At 38.8% G+C, this 17966-nt stretch overlaps 2 protein-coding genes across 3 annotated transcripts; both read left to right on the top strand.

The window, feature by feature from the left end:
* The first annotated feature begins 1029 nt into the window (after window positions 1–1029).
* tshba (thyroid stimulating hormone subunit beta a) lies at window positions 1030–2280 on the top strand. The gene is made up of 3 exons (XM_047347626.1): window positions 1030–1068; window positions 1159–1357; window positions 1878–2280. Exons 2-3 carry the CDS (start codon window positions 1196–1198, stop codon window positions 2154–2156), a joined length of 441 nt encoding a protein of 146 aa, XP_047203582.1. The 5' UTR covers window positions 1030–1068; window positions 1159–1195; the 3' UTR covers window positions 2157–2280.
* Window positions 2281–12705: 10425 nt separating this feature from the next.
* Window positions 12706–17565, top strand: slc25a55a (solute carrier family 25 member 55a). Of its 2 annotated transcripts, none has more exons than XM_047348577.1 (10): window positions 12706–12859; window positions 13495–13597; window positions 13807–13932; window positions 14247–14302; window positions 15418–15508; window positions 15597–15715; window positions 15802–15997; window positions 16108–16262; window positions 16350–16425; window positions 16518–17565. In XM_047348577.1, the coding sequence occupies exons 2-10, from the start codon at window positions 13578–13580 to the stop codon at window positions 16675–16677; spliced, it is 999 nt and encodes a 332-aa protein (XP_047204533.1). In that variant the 5' UTR covers window positions 12706–12859; window positions 13495–13577; the 3' UTR covers window positions 16678–17565. The 2 variants fall into 2 exon arrangements, with proteins under 2 accessions (XP_047204533.1, XP_047204534.1); XM_047348578.1 differs by having other exon boundaries at window positions 15805–15997.
* Window positions 17566–17966: the final 401 nt, after the last annotated feature.

Below are 17966 nucleotides of genomic sequence, written 5' to 3' on the forward strand. Positions count from 1 at the left end.
GGCTGTAGAACAAGCAACACAAATGTAGATGTTTAATAAAAATGACAGCTACTAATCATGTTTTATCAGATTTTTGACAGCTGGAGAGATGCAATGATTTGCTTTTATACACACAGGCTTGTTCACGCTTGGGTAAGCATTATTTCCTGTTACTGATAAGACTTATGTGCTACACAGATAAAAAATATAAGATGTTGACAATGTTGTGTTAAAAATTCTGAAAGGAAAAGGAGTTTATCCTGTTCAACTTTCTGGGGCTCTGTTTTACATTAGAGCATATTTATGTTTGCATAAATTCATGTGAAATAAAAACTGATGAGCACTGTAGCATTGGTACATACCAACCTGTTGGATTCTGCTTCATAATCACTAATGTTTCCAGGACACTTTGACTGCTCTGGCCAATCAGTAATCAGATTAAAAAAATCCCAGCATTAAATTTTTGTTAGGTGGTGCTTTCTAAAGTTACATTTGTCGGTAGTTGTTGTGTGACAAAATGCTTCACTGATTTGGTTTATACTCACTATGAAAGGAGATTAGATAACCCAGCAAGTATAGTGTATGCTTTGCCAATTTGTGTTTATCAGGGAACTTCTTTGCTGACATTAGTCAATTTTTAACCAACAACATCCAAAACATGCTTTATACACACACTAACGCATACACTGACATTATTGCATCCTAACTTTCTGTTAATTTCTAATCCAAAAAAGGTTGATTTGTTTGGGAAAAGGTGATTAAACTCTTTAACTTATGTAACCCCTTATAACAGACAATGTTTCTAGCACAAGTAAAGATTTTTGGCACTTTGTGACATGTAGTGGACACTGGGTTAGAGATTGCTTTTGGGCAGAATTAAATTGTTTAAACAACTTTATTCATTAAGAACATCAATATGTTAATGTCATTTAAAAAATGGACAAAACATCAGTGCACCCCTTCCGTCACAGATTTAAGATAACAGTTAGCTTGGATTAAGGTGGATTAGACTATGTGTATATACATATATATATATATATATATATCCCATGTAGAAAGGATGTTCAGAGTCAGACCATTATTAGATCTGTAAGTGACTGAATCTCTCAAACATGATTCTAACATTGAACAAAGAAAAAAGTTTTGATGTTTGTTTCTTTATCTCTCTTTACTTCGCAGGAACAAACCTGATTAACGGGAAGCCGCCTCGTAAAAGATGGAGACATCGGTGTTCAGCTGCTGGGTTCTTTTTCTGTTGTTTTACCCAGCTGTTCCCATGTGTCTTCCCACAGAGTTCACATTGTTTGTGGAAAAGCCAGATTGTGACTATTGTGTGGCGATCAACACTACTATCTGCATGGGATTTTGTTTCACAAGGGTATGTATTTCTTTCTAATAAAAGAAAAGAACTGTATTAATTTTGTTTTGTAAAAAAAAAAAAAGGTAAGACTTAGTTGTACAGATGTCATATAAAACTAAATTCCAAGCTTAGGTAAATTACTCAGAACCTGTTAAATGTCGGATTTCAATGAACGCTTTTATAACTATTTTATTTTTGGGCTTTATGTTTTAAAAAAGCAGCAGAGTCAAAGAATCTGGTGGCTGTGCTGCTGAGAAAAATAAAAAATGCAGATTATTTTCTTCTACAATGACTTCAGTTGGGGTCTTCTGCATAGTAGTCATTTAGTTTGTCATTAGCAATCCTAACAAATCTGTTGTTGTACATTTCTACTGGTTAAATCATAAATGTAGGATGATTAGCTTGAGATTATTAGAGGTAGTACATTCATTTGAGATTTGCTTTAATCATAATTTGTGTGTCTGTATCTATCCCAGTCAAATGAATTTGTCACATGATCTTTCATCAGCTGTTTCCCATGTGTTTATGTATCACGCAGGACAGCAACATGAGGGATATTTTCCGCCCACGTTTTGTTGTCCAAAGAAGCTGCACATATGATAGGGTGGAGTATCGCACAGTCATTCTGCCTGGCTGTGCTATCGACTCCAACCCAGTATATACCGTCCCAGTAGCTCTCAGCTGCCACTGTGGTGCCTGCAGGACTGGCAGGGATGAATGCACACGCAGAGCCAACAGCTACAATGCTAACTGTGCTAAACCAGTCAGACGAGTTTATCCTTATCTTGGTCAAAGCAACTACATGATCCCCTTTTGATTCCTCTGTTTATGTAAGAAAAGGTTTTTACTTTAGCTTATAGTGGAACGTAGGGTGTTTGCACAGTTTTCTGCTGTTTCTAAATTTGATCTGATTGTTGTCTAATAAATATGCTGCACTTTGACTTTTCAGTTTACAATGAGGTTGATTTCACATATTTTGGTAGCATCAGTCCATATTCTTTTTCCCAGACTTTTTATATTCACTCTTTAAGAGATTCTCTGAATAAACGCCATTAAAGCTTCATCTTCTTAATGGCTCTCTGAATCAAGTGTGCTTGAACTAATTACATTTGGTTTCTTACCATACCTGTTTACTTTAACAAACCAAAGGCTGTTGAGATCAACATGTCACCTCCTGTTTCTATATTTACCTAAGAAGTCATTCAAAGAAATATGATTGTTGACACAACTCATCTTTCCAATAGGATTAAATGGGCGGATATTTATTCTGATACTGTTTACAGGTTATTGACCAAACAGCAAATTGAATGTGTCAGTTTGTTAGCTGTGTCCATATCTCATCCTAAGCAGGGTTTATGCAAGTATATGGTCCACAAATGGAGCTTCAATGACAGCTGGAGAGTATTAATAGCTCAGAACCTCAGAGTGAAACAGTGTTTGATTTATGTCATCCTATAGGGAGGGGGTGTTGCTCTCTTTTGTAATCATTTATTGTATCAAGCCCATATTAATCATATTTTTTCTTAAAATATTCAGATGTCATAATCCAATTTGTTGTTTCTGTATCTCAGATAGATTCTCACGACTAAAAATTGGTTTACAATATGTTCACAATGTTAGACACTGAAAATCTGATTGGCTGTTTGGCTTTGCATTCGGCTGACATACATGAGCACTACATGTAAATTGTTTTCACTCAGGAGTGGCAATTTATTGAGTTATAGGTCAGACCCGCATATATTTTAGAAAGGGTTCTCTGATAAAGCCAGGTACTGTGGTGGAAAAGAAAAAATTAAATAAAGGTATAACTATTGTAATTTCTAACATCAGGATGGAAAAGCTTCCAACTGACATTAAAATCAAGAGCTCAATTTCGGTTTCGCTCCATTGGCCGCTCACATTTTATTAAAGATTTGCATATAGAAAAAATTCTCCACAGATTCTCTATCATATCGAAGTTGAGACTCTGGTTGCACCCGTCCGATATATTAATATTATTTCCAGTCATAAAAAAAATCTTGGTAAGATTAGGTTATTTTAAACATAAATGCACCAGGGGTATGAATACTTTTTTCCTGAACTGTATGCCTGAAAGAGTGTTCTTTTCAGAGTGCAGGTTTAGTAGAGATTCCTACAGTATCTAAAAGTGGAATGGAAGTCAGTTTAACAGCTGCCAGCTCAGCTCAACTTATCATATGGCCCTTTGCAAACCCAAGTGTTGGCCAAAGAGTTTAACAGAGCAAACCAAACAGAATTGTAAAAGAAAGGATACAGGTTGGGTGCGGAGCGATATCTTATAATATGCTGAATACCACTCCATAGACTGCTTTTCTTGCTTTCTTTTTCTGTATCACTACCGCTGCAGTTTACTTTGGGTTTGTTTATTTTTACACAAGACCAAGTGTTTTATTGTAAAAATCAACAACAAGGATATTAAGACCTATATATACATATATGTATTTACTTCAAGTTTTAACATATTATGGTAGATCATCTCTCTCTTCCTAAAACTGGTTCTGCTGGTTCTCTGTAGAAAAAAAGGAAGTTCCCAATAAAATGAAGCTAACTGATTTTAAAATGAGTTATAGCAGCAACAAAGTTGTTCTGATATGGCTCTAAAACCTAACATGTGATGTGGCACTGTGGTTAAAATTGCCTGGCTGCAGTTGTTTTGTGAACCCTGCTAACCTAAAGGATGAAACAGATTCCAAAGGAATTTGCCTGCAACAGCACTCTATGGAGATCAGCTATGTGGTGAACATGCCGATCACTTTTTCAGTCAGACATTGTGCAGTTTTGCCTTTGTTTTTGTTTGTTCCATTAGACGAAACAGTGACATGTTTAAACAACTCCTGACAGTTTATGGTACCTCTAGGTTGGTACTAAAGCAGGAATAAGTTTTTTGATCCAGTGAAATTTCGTATAGTGTTCAATCCAGTGTTTGCTGAGTGAGTAAAACCTGACAGATGTAAGCTAAGACATGAAAGATAATGCTCCCCTTCCACGGTCACCTACTATTCAAAATGTAAGCTGCTGTAAGCTTCATAAATTTGGCAGTTGAGGAACATTATATATTTGCTTTCAGTTTCTGAGAACTACCAAGATTTTCAGCAGGCATTTTTTTAAATGATAAAAAGATTAATGTGTAAGTTACGGTGGCCGGCGGGTGCAAAACACTTTTACAAGTACCGAAACAAATTTACATTTCAGAAAATCAACCGGAAAGGGAATGTATCAACGCCGAGGCTGACCCGGAAGTCAGCCTCAGGGGCTGCATCCTTCGAAGGCCGTATTTGTAGACCGATTACATTACAGCGCGGTGATGAAGGCTGTCCCAATTCATGAATCATGACTCCCTCCAAGACAAATGTGTCCTTATTTTGCCCGATTTGAAGGATGTGTTGTGAGTATCCTTCGCGGCCCATCATTTCCCATCATTCATTGCGGGTCGAAGCGGATTGGTCAATCAGGGGAAGCCATGGCGGACCATAGCAGCAAAAGCTGTGAGTAAATTGTGGAAAATTACACTTTCTGTGACACAAATTAACTTCTACAATGTTTTTAGTGCGGGAATATAACTATGTAGACATGAAATATCTGCTTGATTTATCTAGACATCGCTTAATTTCAAATGTGCTCCGACGTGTTCGGAGTTTTCCGTTCCCACCGTAGTAACCGGCTCGCCTCGCCAGCCCTACCGGCGGTGAGGTGAGCTAGCCCGGTAGAGATCTGACCGGACTCCCGGCACTAAGCTCCCGCTGGCAGTCATCACAGTGAACGTTTAACACAAGGGATTTCTAACAGTTCATGTTATTATTATAATTGTTACTGAAAATCGATTTAACATTTCAGGTGATATTAAGGTTAACCAGAATAAATGGACAGTTTTATGTAATCCAACTGTATCGCTGGAGAGTGTGATTGAGAATAAATAAGCTTTTCAATATTAATTTTTAATGAAGAAATGTGCTACATGTTTTAAAAGTTTATTTATAATTCAGTTAGCATTATAATTTCTGATTCCAGGTACAATCCAGAGACAATCATGTTCAGGTAAAAAAGATGTTTGATTTAACTAGCCAATAAACAAAGAGATAGCAACTTTATGGCTAATGTATGTCGACATATTTTACATTACATTTGGAGGAATACACCTCCAAATGTAAGTGAATCTCAGTAAAGAAGTGAAAAGTTTGAAAGATCTTGTTTTAGACATTTGCATAGAAATATTTTAATAATGTCTTCAAATTAAGACAAATGTGAAATAAAAAAAGGCTTTATTTTTGCTCTGATATTGAGCAAGATGGTTTTTTTTTTGGTATTTTCATATTTGTTTTAGGGACAAAGGAGCAGACCGTCCAGTTTATTAAGCTCAGGGGTGAGAACCACCACCTTTTTACTGGAGCTAAAAACTCAGCCACCGTGGCTTGGAGGTACAATAACAACATTCTTTGCAGTCGGTTTCTGTCCAGTTTCAAAAACTCCTATCTTTCTAACTTTCATAAATATCCATCCAGTGATTAACATACTTCTTTCGGTTTAGGACAATTCTGGAGAAGATGGACCAACAGGGGAAGGTCACCCCCTTTGCAGGACAAAACAATGTAGGACAATTTGAAAATGAAAATAATTTAGATTATGTTCAGAAGTTCTCATGTCACACACAAATAAAAAATATTTCTAAAAGTCTTGTTGGTTTCTCTGTTTAGTCAATTTATTTTTATTTTTTTTTCCATCTAACTTTAGGATTGTAAGTATCCAGGGTCAGGAGAGGGAGTCAGTGAAAAGCCCACTGCTGCTACCTGGCCCTGGTTTGTCCTTATGGATGAGATGTTGGGACAGAGGTCTTCCACAACACCTCCTGTCCTAATTGCCTCCATCCCTGCGGACACTCCAGGGCCAAGCGGAGCGGTGGTCAACCAGATAGAGAAGGAAGACACTGAGCCAGCAGGAAGGGGTCAGAAAAGAAAGAGGGACAGAGATGATGGAGTTGATCAGGGAGGACATGAGGGCACAGAGAATGGACAGACTGTTTTCCAAAGAATGGCACTAAAATAAGGTGCTACATAAGAAATATTAAGTTTTGTTCAAATTGTTTCTTAAAGTTTTAAGGTGTTCTAATAAATTTCAAAATTGTTTTTGTCACTAATGTTATTTACATTTGATCTAACAATACATCAACTTCATTTAAAGTTATAAACAGAATTTATTATGAAAAATACAAACACGATTTTAAACGGAATGGGGGAAGAAAACATTCAAACAGATCAAGATTACAAGACAAAAGGCATAAAATAAAACTATGTACAAGTATCTACAATGGCGACAGCAGGATCAACCTGAGTGACCAGTTCCTGGAAAAACCTCTTCAACAGAACAAAGAGGCAGATGTCTTTCTGAACAGAAAGTCTCTGGCGGTGTGGCTAAATCTCACACAAGGTCAGAGACTTGGATGGGACGCTGCAACTGAGACCTGTGGTTTGTCTTTCTGGATGGTGAGCGAAGCATCACACAGGTGGTCTGCAGATGTTTGTGATGCCTCTCTCCACTGTCCACGGTATCGTCCATCAAGTGGGTTTAAAGGGCTGGCTGAATTGACGGCTGCCACATCACTAAGAGGTAATCAGAAAAATGCAGAATTAAAAGATGGTGCTCAAAAAATATTACAATTAGTTATACCCCTCAAAAATTTATCACATCTATATTATACTTGGCTGACACAGTAGTCATGTTCTGGTGGTACCTCCTCCAGGGCAGACACCTCAGCTGAAAGCTGGTCCCGCCAGAGAGCAACGCTGACTGCCTCAGTCCAAACCTCACCCTCATCCTCTTCTACAGCCTCCTCTGGGTCATCCTCTGGGGCCATGACACCCCCAGCACCAAGGCAGATGTTGTGGAGGATGGCGCATGCTGTTATGACCTGAAAACAATTTAAAAGAGGGTGCATTTATGTGTATATATTATGTATAATGTATATATAAAATGGATCTAGGTCAAAACTTAGGTGAGGTACAAAGGTGTCGTGCACCTCCAGCTTTGCAGGAAGATGGCCCTGAATCTGGTTTTCATCATTCCAAAAACACGCTCTATTATAGAGCGTGTTTTTGGAATGATGGCTGTTAAAGCGCTGGGCTCCCACACCTTGTCTTGTCCTCTTGTAGGGAGTGATGAGGGGGAGTGGATATTGGAGGCAGGGGTACCCTCCATCAGCAAGGATAAAATGCCCTGGAGGAGGATAAACTGTACAGTGGGCTGTGGCGGAGCACCCTAGAGTCATGCACTGACCCAGGCCAGCCCACATACGTGTCAATAAAATGGCTCTCAGAAACTGCTTGCAGGATTATGGAAGGGAAGAGTTTCCTGTTCCTGTAGCACTGACCATCAGGGCTGCTTGGACACCTGAAGCGGATATGGCAGCCGTCAATTGCACCCACAGCTTTAAGAAAAGAAAAACACATTTTTAAGGCATACTTCTGGATATTTTAAGTGATCAAAGCAAGTAGATACCAATACACCAAAAAGAATGCATTATTATATAATTATCTAAGAACAGCCAGAAGTGATCAAATACTTTATAATTCCCATTTATCTTAAAATTTAAAGTTGTTGTTTATATATATGTATATATATATAAAATATGTCGACATACATTAGCCATAAAGTTGCTATCTCTTTGTTTATTGGCTAGTTAAATCAAACATCTTTTTTACCTGAACATGATTGTCTCTGGATTGTACCTGGAATCAGAAATTATAATGCTAACTGAATTATAAATAAACTTTTAAAACATGTAGCACATTTCTTCATTAAAAATTAATATTGAAAAGCTTATTTATTCTCAATCACACTCTCCAGCGATACAGTTGGATTACATAAAACTGTCCATTTATTCTGGTTAACCTTAATATCACCTGAAATGTTAAATCGATTTTCAGTAACAATTAAAATAATAACATAAACTGTTAGAAATCACTTGTGTTAAACGTTCACTGTGATGACTGCCAGCGGGAGCTTAGGGCCGATAGTCCGGTCAGATCTCTACCGGGCTAGCTCACCTCACCGCCGGTAGGGCTGGCGAGGCAAGCCGGTTACTACGGTGGGAACGGAAAACTCCGAACACGTCGGAGCACGTTTGAAATTAAGCGATGTTTAGATAAATCAAGCAGATATTTCACATCTACATAGTTATATTCCCGCACTAAAAACATTGTAGAAATTAATTTGTGTCACAGAAAGTGTAATTTTCCACAATTTACTCACAGCTTTTGCTGCTATGGTCCGCCATGGCTTCCCCTGCTTGACCAATCTGCTTCAACCCGCAATGAATGATGGGAAATGATGGGCCCGAAGGATACTCACAACACATCCTTCAAATCGGGCAAAATAAGGACACATTTGTCGGCCGCATTTGAGGAAGTCATGATTCATGAATTGGGACAGCCTTCGTTGCCGCGCTCTTATGTAATCGGCCTACAAATATGGCCTTCGAAGGATGCAGCCCCTGAGGCTGACTTCCGGGTCAGCCTCGGCGTTGGTACATTCCCTTTCCGGTTGATTTTCTGAAATGTACATTTGTTTTCTGAAATGTAAATTTGTTTTCTGAAATGTAAATTTGTTTTCTGAAATGTAAATTTGTTTTCTGAAATGTAAATTTGTTTTCTGAAATGTAAATTTGTTTCGGTACTTGTAAAAGTGTTTTGCACCTCCCGGCCACCATAGTAAGTGTATGCTTGTCTAAAAGGCCGAAGCTAAAGCCATGCTGATTTATCTGCACAACCTTTATTTTTTTTTATTTACAACCCGGAGCCTTAATTAGATTTTTTATGGCTTTCCCACATGTGTCAACAGGTTTCTGATTAATGCTGGTGCGGTTTGCAGGAGCACCACAGGGGACTGTACTCTCACCATTCCTTTTCACTCTGTACACCTCAGACTTCCAGTACCAGACAGACTCCTGTCATCTGCAGAAATACTCGGATGATTCTGCAGTCGTGGGGTGGATCAGAGATGGACAAGAAGCTGAGTACACGAAGGTGGTGGACCGCTTTGTGGCATGGTGTGGAAACAATCATCTCATTTTGAACGTGACTAAAACAAAGGAGATGATTGTAGATTTTAAGAGAAACAGGAATAAGTCAAAAACTATTTCTATCATGGGAGAAGAAGTGGAGGTGGTGTAGGAGTATAAAGACCTCGGTGTTCACCTGGACAACAGACTAGAGTGGAGATGCAACAGTGAAGCCATCTACAAGAAGGGACAGAGCAGACTGTACTTCTTGAGGAAGCTTAGGTCCTTCAGTGTTTGCAGCAAGATGCTGCATATCTTCTATAAGTCTGTTGTGGAGAGTGTGATCTCTTCTACCATCATCTCCTGGGGAAGCAGCATCAGAGCCAGGGACTTAAAAAATCTCAACAAGCTAATAAAGAAGGCTGGCTCTGTTCTGGGGACTCCTCTAGAACCTCTGGAGATCATTGTGCAAAGACGGATTGTTCATAAAATGAAGAACATTATGGAGAACCCTGAGCATCCTCTTCATGAGACTGTCCTACAACAACAGAGTGCCTTCAGACAGAGGCTTCTTCAGATCTGCTGTAAGACGGAGCGCTACAGGAGATCCTTCCTGCCTACAACCATCAGCATCTACAACGGCTCTTTGAAGAAACCTACATAATATGAGCTACAACAACATTTAATTTCCCTTTGGGATTAATAAAGTATTTTTGAATTTGAATTTAATTGTTTATGATGATCAGATTCCTGACTGAGTTTAAACTTAAAAGTACATCTTTGCATGTTTAGCTGTGTGACATAAATTGAGTTAACCAAAAGCAAAGAATATATATGATTGAAATTGAAGTCACCTTTGCCAAACATTCCTGTTTGACTTGCAAATAGGTGCAACACCCAGTGTTACACAACTTTCAGCCCCTGGTCCTATGGAAACCGGTTCCCAATGATACCTGGAATTTTCTTTAAAAGCTTTGCAGATAATCACTCCTGTTTTTGGAATTCAGGTTGTAATTTTCCAAGCTGCATTCAGTTACCTACAACTGAAATCGTTTAGTAGAACTTAGCAGAATGCCAAACACAATTCACACTTGCAAGATGTGTAGTATGCATTTCCTTTTATAATTAAATGGGGAGATTAGCAGTGTTCTAGGAGTAGTGTTCTGTTTTTCCTTTATACAATATTCTGAAATTCTACACTTGCAAACACATCCTCAGTGGTAACACTGGGTTATAGACAAACATATACTTCCTCACCCTCATTAATAATTCTGGCAGGCTGCAATGGAAGAGCTATGGAGGGGAAGGACGTATTCAAATGCATGGCCTTAAAAGAATCAGTATTAAAATTTTAAAAAGTACTAAGTTGCAAATAAAAGTAATGGAATGAAAACCACACCCAACAGTTTTAAAATAAAAAATAAAAACAAATACCCCTGTTGTATTATGACAGTAATAGCTTTATTATCTGCATTAATAGTCTTCTATACAGAAACACTGAGTAAAATAGTAAAAAAAAAGAAGCAGGAAGCAAATGGTTTACACCGTTAAAATAAGAAGTGGTGTATCATGTAAGTACATTCTTGTTTTTAAAAACAATCCATTAGTAAATGTGAGCCCAATATTTAAGTAAGTAGTATATAAGGAGACAATCCTGCAATGCAAGCAAATTTATAGAAAAGGTTCCCTGAACCACTTCACCTCATGGCAAAGAACTCTGTGAGGATCATAAGTGAAAAGGAACTGTTGCTTTACATAAAGATGGCCTAGACTATAAGAAGATTGTCAACACCCTGAAATTGAGCTGCACGGTTTACCAAGATGGGTTCCACTCAGAATAGGCCTTGCCATGGTCAACCAAAGAAGTGGGGTGCACTTGCTCGGTGTCAGATCTCAGTGCTGCCAGTATTGCTGCAGAGGTTGAGAGGGGGGTGTCAGCTTGTCAGTGCTCTGACCTTACACCTCACACTGCATCAAATTGGTCTGCATGGCTGTCGTCCCAGAAGGAAGCCTCTTCAAGAGATGATGCAGAAAAGCCTGCAAACAGTTTGCTGAAGGCAGGCAGACTAAAGGCATGGATTACTGGAACCTTGTCCTATGGTCTGATGAGACCAAGATAAACTTATTTGGTTCAGATGGTGTCACTTGTGTGTGGCGGCAAGGAGATATACAAAGAAAAAAAAAATGTATCTAGCCTACAGTCAGGCATGGTGGTAGGAGTGTCATGGTTTGGGGCTGGATGAGTGCTGATAAATATGAGGAACTACACTTCATTGAGAGAACCATGAATGTGCCCAAGGACACACCTCCAAGATGACCACTGCCCTGCTAAAGAAACTGAGGGTAAAGGTGCTGGACTGGCAAAGGATGTCTCCAGTCCTAAACTATTGAGGATCTTTAGGCCTTTTTTAAATGGAAAGAAGGAGTGCAAGGTCTCTCACTTCCACCAGCTCCATGTTGTCCTCATGGAGGAAGAGGATTCCAGTGGCAACCTGTGAAGTTCTAGTGAACTCCTTGCCCAAGAGGGTAAATGGCAGCACTGGAAAATGGCCACACAAAATATTGACACTGAGCACAAGCTTAACTTTTTTTTTTTGCCTGAGGAGTTTACTCACTTTTGTTGCTTGCAGTTTAGACATTAATGGCTGTGTGTTGATATTTTGAGGTGACAGCAAGTTTGCACTGTTATGCAAGCTATTAACTGACTACATTGTATCAAAGTGTCATATCTTTATGTTATCACATGAGAAGATATAAAATATTTACAATATGTGAGGGGTTTACTCACTTTGGTAAGACAATGTAGATCTTTTAGGATAGAGATAATTCTGAGATAACTAATGTTTGGAGTTATCTAAAACAAAAAGGTGTTGCCATGTACTTTTCTTTCCATATACTATAAACATTTGAAATTTGAGCCTTTTAATCAATACCTTCTTTTAGCCTAATAGAAGACTACTTGTAAAACAATTATCTAGAATAGAATAGAAATATCTAGTTCCCGTTTGTAAAGCCAACACCACGCCCACGGCTGTAAAAGCCAAGACAATTTTAATAGGATGAAGTTAATCTTAACCTAACCCGTGCCAAGACTAGAATTATTTAAAAAAAAATGAAGAATATACTTTAAGAGTCTTTCCTAAACTTTTCTAATCATGCACCGTAACTCTAAATCTAAAATTTAAGCTCTTTAAACAATAGTCTCCTTTTTCATATACCCGTTTCCCTTTCGGCCATTCGTCCACAGCATGTAACGCTGTGATTGGCTGCACATGTTAATTGATGGATCTTTCGGCCAGTAGGGAGGAAACCTGGCTACCGTTAGAGTGACGTCTAAACTCTGATTGGTTGTCATTGAGACCTGCTCTGTGTCTGTCTTTGTCCTCATAAGAGCAGTGGAAATTTCCATTCGCTCTATTCGTTGCTTCATTAGCTAAGGTCCAGAACGGTGGGGACGAATTACACTTTAAAGGGTCGAAACTGTTCTAAACGCTATAAAGGACAATCATTTGGTAAGTGCAACACTATATGTATGTTGTAGTAATTTAGGAAGCGCTTCTGATTCATGGAATTGGAGTTTTATCCATCTTAGTTTTGAGGTCCGTGATGCTTTGAATGGATGTTTTACTTTGACTAGCTGAGAAACGTAGACTGCTGTTTTTTGCATGAAAAGGCAAACGACGTGAATTTTTGATATCGCTTAGTATACTTTGCAACCATAAAACGTCTTAAGTTGATCTGAGGTAGAACGAAAATTAATTGGTATCACATTTTATCATAATCAAATGCCGGAGAAGGAATTTTATTAATGAAATTGTAAAGTAAGCCCAACATAAAATATGTGTTATCCCCTAAAACGTGCCTTTCAATATTTTATATCCTTGGCTGTATTTAAATTTCAGCTGCTAGATTTGTATCACATTTCTATGAAAGGCGGGAATGCCCATATAAGGTGTTCCGGAATGTGAACTAGGCCACGCCCACCAGACCTACTCAAATGGTGCGTCACTATCGCTCTACTCTGAGGCACATAAATAAGATTAAACCTGCAGCTCAGGGTGGGATAAGCTGATTGTACAACATTGTGTGGCTCCTCAGAACCCTGTTAAAAATTCTTATTAACTTCCTGTGGGTTTTCTTTCTCCAGGACACTATTTGTCAGTTTAACTGCAAACTCTTGAATCTACATCGCTTCATCTCCTGTCTTCACCTGCGACATTAATCGTCAGCATGTCTCAGCAGCAGATCAGGTGAGTCTCATTCAGTCAGTTTTTTTCCCCTCCTCACATTATTGAACTTCTACAGCCTTATCTAGAAAAAGTTATCTTGGAGAGTTTTTTTTTTTTTTTTCTTCTTTTACCAGAAGCCTAAATCCAAGAGCTATTCGTTCTTCTGAATACATACATTTAAGTCGTGTTCTCATAAAGCTTTGGTAAAACTATATTCTGTTCCTTTTCAGCCTCCCAGCCAAGCTCATTAATGGTGGCATTGCTGGCATTGTCGGGGTCACATGTGTCTTCCCCATTGACTTGGCAAAGACTAGGCTGCAGAACCAGAGAAGTGGGCAGCAAGTCTACAAGAGCATGTAAGTATTTATTTATTTATTTATAGCTACACTCTATTCCCTGATGTGTTGTCTCTGGGAGTTGTACCTGTTACCTTTGTGTTAAATATAGTACTCCTTACTAATTCTACAATGACTCATTCAGAGAATCACAATCACTGTGTCTGCTGACCTGATGGGCTGTGACAACTGTACATTTTTGTCATTGCTCTTTGTTGAGAAAGTCGTCTAGCTGATTTGGGTGGAAATTTACAAGCCCAGCCTGATATTCTACAATCCTCTGATCCCTTCAGCAGCGAGTTAATGTAATGTTTCCTTGCTTTTATTTTATGTAGGATGGACTGCCTGGTCAAGACTCTCCGATCAGAGGGATACTTTGGAATGTACAGAGGTAACATATTATACCTGAGTATTTAGAAGCTCCAGGTTCACACATATGAAAGTTCTATTTGATAGGATTCATTTTAGGAAAATTGCAAGCTTAGTGTGGCTAGTCAAAACATTTCTGTGGTTGTTATACAGTAGTTTTATTCTTCATTGCTGTATTTTTCTTGCATGAGACACTTGGGTTTTGCAATTAAAATCAAAGTAAATCTCAGAAACCAACTGAAATGTGTTAATATTGTTAAACACAGTGCCACACACTTATTTATTTTAAAACATGTGCTGTCTTATTTAAATCTGCAAAGAAAATGGAGACCTTTAGGTTAGGCGTCTGCTCTTGTGAGGAATGCTGTTGTTTGCATCTGTGTTTTTCCGTATTACAGACTTGGGTCCCCCTGGGATATTGAAGGCTAGCCGATAAGGCGCAGCCACGCTGGAGGCAAATATTAAATGATTCTTATAATATTGCTCTATTTAAAACTATAGGCTCAAGTTTATGTTTTGCCATCTGTTTGTTCTGTAATTTGACTCCCTGTCAGTAATTATTTGGTTGTCTCGTCACTGTCCTCTCAACGTTTCATGGCTTGTTCTGTTCTAGACTATAACACATAATACTTACAGACTTTGTTTGATCTTGCAAATAATCTGAACTTGGCTAAAGCTTTCTTTTATTTTCATTTTTATACAACAATGCAACAGAACTTTGTAAGTTTGTTCAAAGTCTGCACACTGTATTTAGTGTTCAAGTCAGTCTGTCGTGTCACTAATAATGTTTAATTTCTCTTCTGTGTGGTAAACATGTTTACTGACTTACAATCTTTAAGTTGACACATTTAAACAGAAAAGCTTTCTCCCTGATATGGGCCTTGTTCGTCTGGTTGCATTTTATAGACTCATCTTTGTATGTCACCCACCATTCCCTTTCTGTCTTCTGTTGTCATTACCTTTTTAAAACGATACTTAAGTGTAATATCTCATCCTCTTTGCCAGAGTTATTGAGGCTGCTTTTAGTTGAGTGCTACATTATGATGTTGTAGTAATAGTGGCAGGCAGTGTTGTTTCTCTCATTGGAAACTAGATGGGGGGGCTTCAGTACTAATTCTATAATTGTTTGTTTCTCAGGTGCAGCTGTAAATTTGACTTTGGTTACCCCAGAGAAGGCCATCAAGCTGGCAGCTAATGACTTCTTCCGCCATCACCTTTCCAAAGACGGGTTAGCACATTTTTCTTGGAAAAGTCATAGAAATTCTGTGTGTGTCGCAGCTGTTTTATTTAGGTCTGACTCTGTTTTCCGGTAACAGAAAGGGGTTGACAGTTTTCAAAGAAATGCTGGCTGGCTGTGGTGCAGGCATGTGCCAGGTGATTATTACAACCCCAATGGAAATGCTGAAGATCCAGTTACAGGATGCAGGCAGGCTTGGTAAGAAAATGAGAGTATCTGTGAAGGTTGTTGGTTCTAGAACATAATTTATGTATTTTAATGTTTCTATTATTTATTCTCCACAGCAGCCCAACAAAAGAAACCAGTCATGATGTCTCCCACAAAGCTCGTGGTATCAAACACGGTGCTCAGTCGCTCGTACAACTCCGGCCCCGTGGTGTCCGCTGCAAGAGCCGTGTCGGCCACGCAGATCGCAAAGGAACTCCTACAAACACAGGGTATCCCTGGCCTCTACAGAGGTCTGGGGGCAACACTGATGAGGTGACGCTCATTTTATGTAAAAACTGTATTTTCTCGATATAAGAAAGCTGCCTCAAACCCTTCAGTTTCGTCTTCACTAATAAAGCGAGTGTTTGTTTCATTTCTTTCAGAGATGTGCCCTTTTCTATTATTTACTTCCCGTTGTTTGCCAACCTAAACCGCCTGGGCAAACCCGGTCCTGATCAGTCATCACCCTTCTACTGGGCCTTCCTCTCTGGCTGTGTTGCAGGGTCTACTGCTGCGGTTGCTGTTAACCCTTGTGACGGTGGGTCTTGTTTTTTCTGTTCAGTGTGTGTCATTACGTACCAGTAGCAACACGTCTCATGAAATGCGTTATCTCTTTGTCTTGCAGTGGTGAAGACCAGAATGCAGTCCCTCAACAAAGGGCCAAGTGAGGAGAGTTACGACGGAGTTATGGATTGTGTGAGGTTAGACAGCCCATTCTTTCTACACCATTCACTGATGCATACCTACTCCATCATGCATGTATCTAAATATACTCATCGTTTGTTCACAACAGTAAAATCATGCGGAAAGAGGGGCCCACTGGCTTCCTGAAGGGTGCCGGCTGCCGGGCTCTGGTCATTGCACCTCTGTTTGGAATTGCACAGGTCATGTATTTCGTCGGCGTTGGTGAATATATCTTGGACAACTTTTCCCCAAGTTTCCTGTCGGTCTGAGCTGTACAGGCAGGCTACCTAAACACAGGACCTGGTGGAGCTACTGGCAGCTACATACAATCAGTTTACAGCAACAACAAAAAAAGAGAGCTCCTGACTCAGAAGGTTTAATCATCTACATAGTTTTAACAGCTGTGTTGCACTTGCACACATTTGTGACTTTTGAAGCCGACTGAGCCCATTGTTTGCACTTGAATCTGTTGGCCTTTTAAAAGTTGTGGACTCTGAATTAGTTTTCATCTGTCAGACTCTCAAAATATTCATGTCCACATTCCCTCTATGAGGGAGCGGAACCCACTGAGACTTATTTTTGTGTTTTAATGTTTCAAATTTTGTATCTTCATATTTTTGTTAATAGGATATCTTGTAATTATTTCATATAAATATATTTTCCTGCCTAATTTCCATTGATGTCTCATCACACAGAGACTTGAAGTTAGAAATAGGATTTGTGGTGGCTGAATATATTTCAGCCACCACTTTAATTTTTTTACACGTTTTACATTCTGCTGTTAACATTTCATTTAGCTGTTTCAATGGACTAATCTTGAGCCTTCCTACTGGTGTGGGACCATACAGGTCACCGGACCATAAAATGCATCCTCATATACACTTCATCGTCCTGTTGATATTAAAGGTCAGTTGTTTGTGTCTTCATTACAAAGCTTGACTTTGTGCATATCCTGTTTGTCTACCTAATCTAACTTCAGATATATACAGGCCTGTTTTTTTGTTTCTGGATTATGTTGTAATAGAGCAGAACTAAATGATAGTTCTATGAGGCAGCATTGACTTGAACATTAATACTGTGAGAAATGACTGTTACATTCTGTCAATGTGATGGCTTTTTGTACACACTATATCCATTAAATCTTTCCTTTTCATTTACTTTGGTTGCATTGTTTACTGTTTATTTAAAAGCTAATAAAAATATAATTCACGGCTTTGGTAAAAATAAAAGGCAGTATCCTTACAGCACCTCTAGCGTCTGTAACATGAACGAATCATATCCCTAAACTTATCTGCACTAGCACAATTACACAGTGAGAAAAATCCCACTTTATACCTGAGTGTTAACTATAGCAGGGGTCAATGTTTGCTGGTGCCTCAACGCAGCATAAAGAAACATTTTTCCCCTGTCACAATCTCTTTCGACTTACTGTTGTCTTCTGGGTCCTCTAATGCTCTTTTCAGCTCGCCCAAGGGTTTTCACCAGGATGCAGGTCATGGAAAAAGGTAGAATTAGTGCCTAGTGAACGGTTTGTGTTAATTTGGGTCATTATTTTACT

Source organism: Girardinichthys multiradiatus, chromosome 20 (assembly GCF_021462225.1).
Source record: "Girardinichthys multiradiatus isolate DD_20200921_A chromosome 20, DD_fGirMul_XY1, whole genome shotgun sequence".
In the NCBI taxonomy this organism is placed as follows: Eukaryota; Metazoa; Chordata; class Actinopteri; order Cyprinodontiformes; family Goodeidae; genus Girardinichthys; species Girardinichthys multiradiatus.

Coding starts and splice junctions, on each gene's coding strand:
- tshba (XM_047347626.1), top strand. CDS start 1,196: ATGGAGACATCGGTGTTCAGCTGCTGGGTTCTTTTTCTGTTGTTTTAC. Junction 1,358..1,877: donor TGGGATTTTGTTTCACAAGG/GTATGTATTTCT, acceptor TGTATCACGCAG/GACAGCAACATGAGGGATAT.
- slc25a55a (XM_047348577.1), top strand. CDS start 13,578: ATGTCTCAGCAGCAGATCAG. Junction 13,598..13,806: donor ATGTCTCAGCAGCAGATCAG/GTGAGTCTCATT, acceptor GTTCCTTTTCAG/CCTCCCAGCCAAGCTCATTA. Junction 13,933..14,246: donor CAGCAAGTCTACAAGAGCAT/GTAAGTATTTAT, acceptor TATTTTATGTAG/GATGGACTGCCTGGTCAAGA.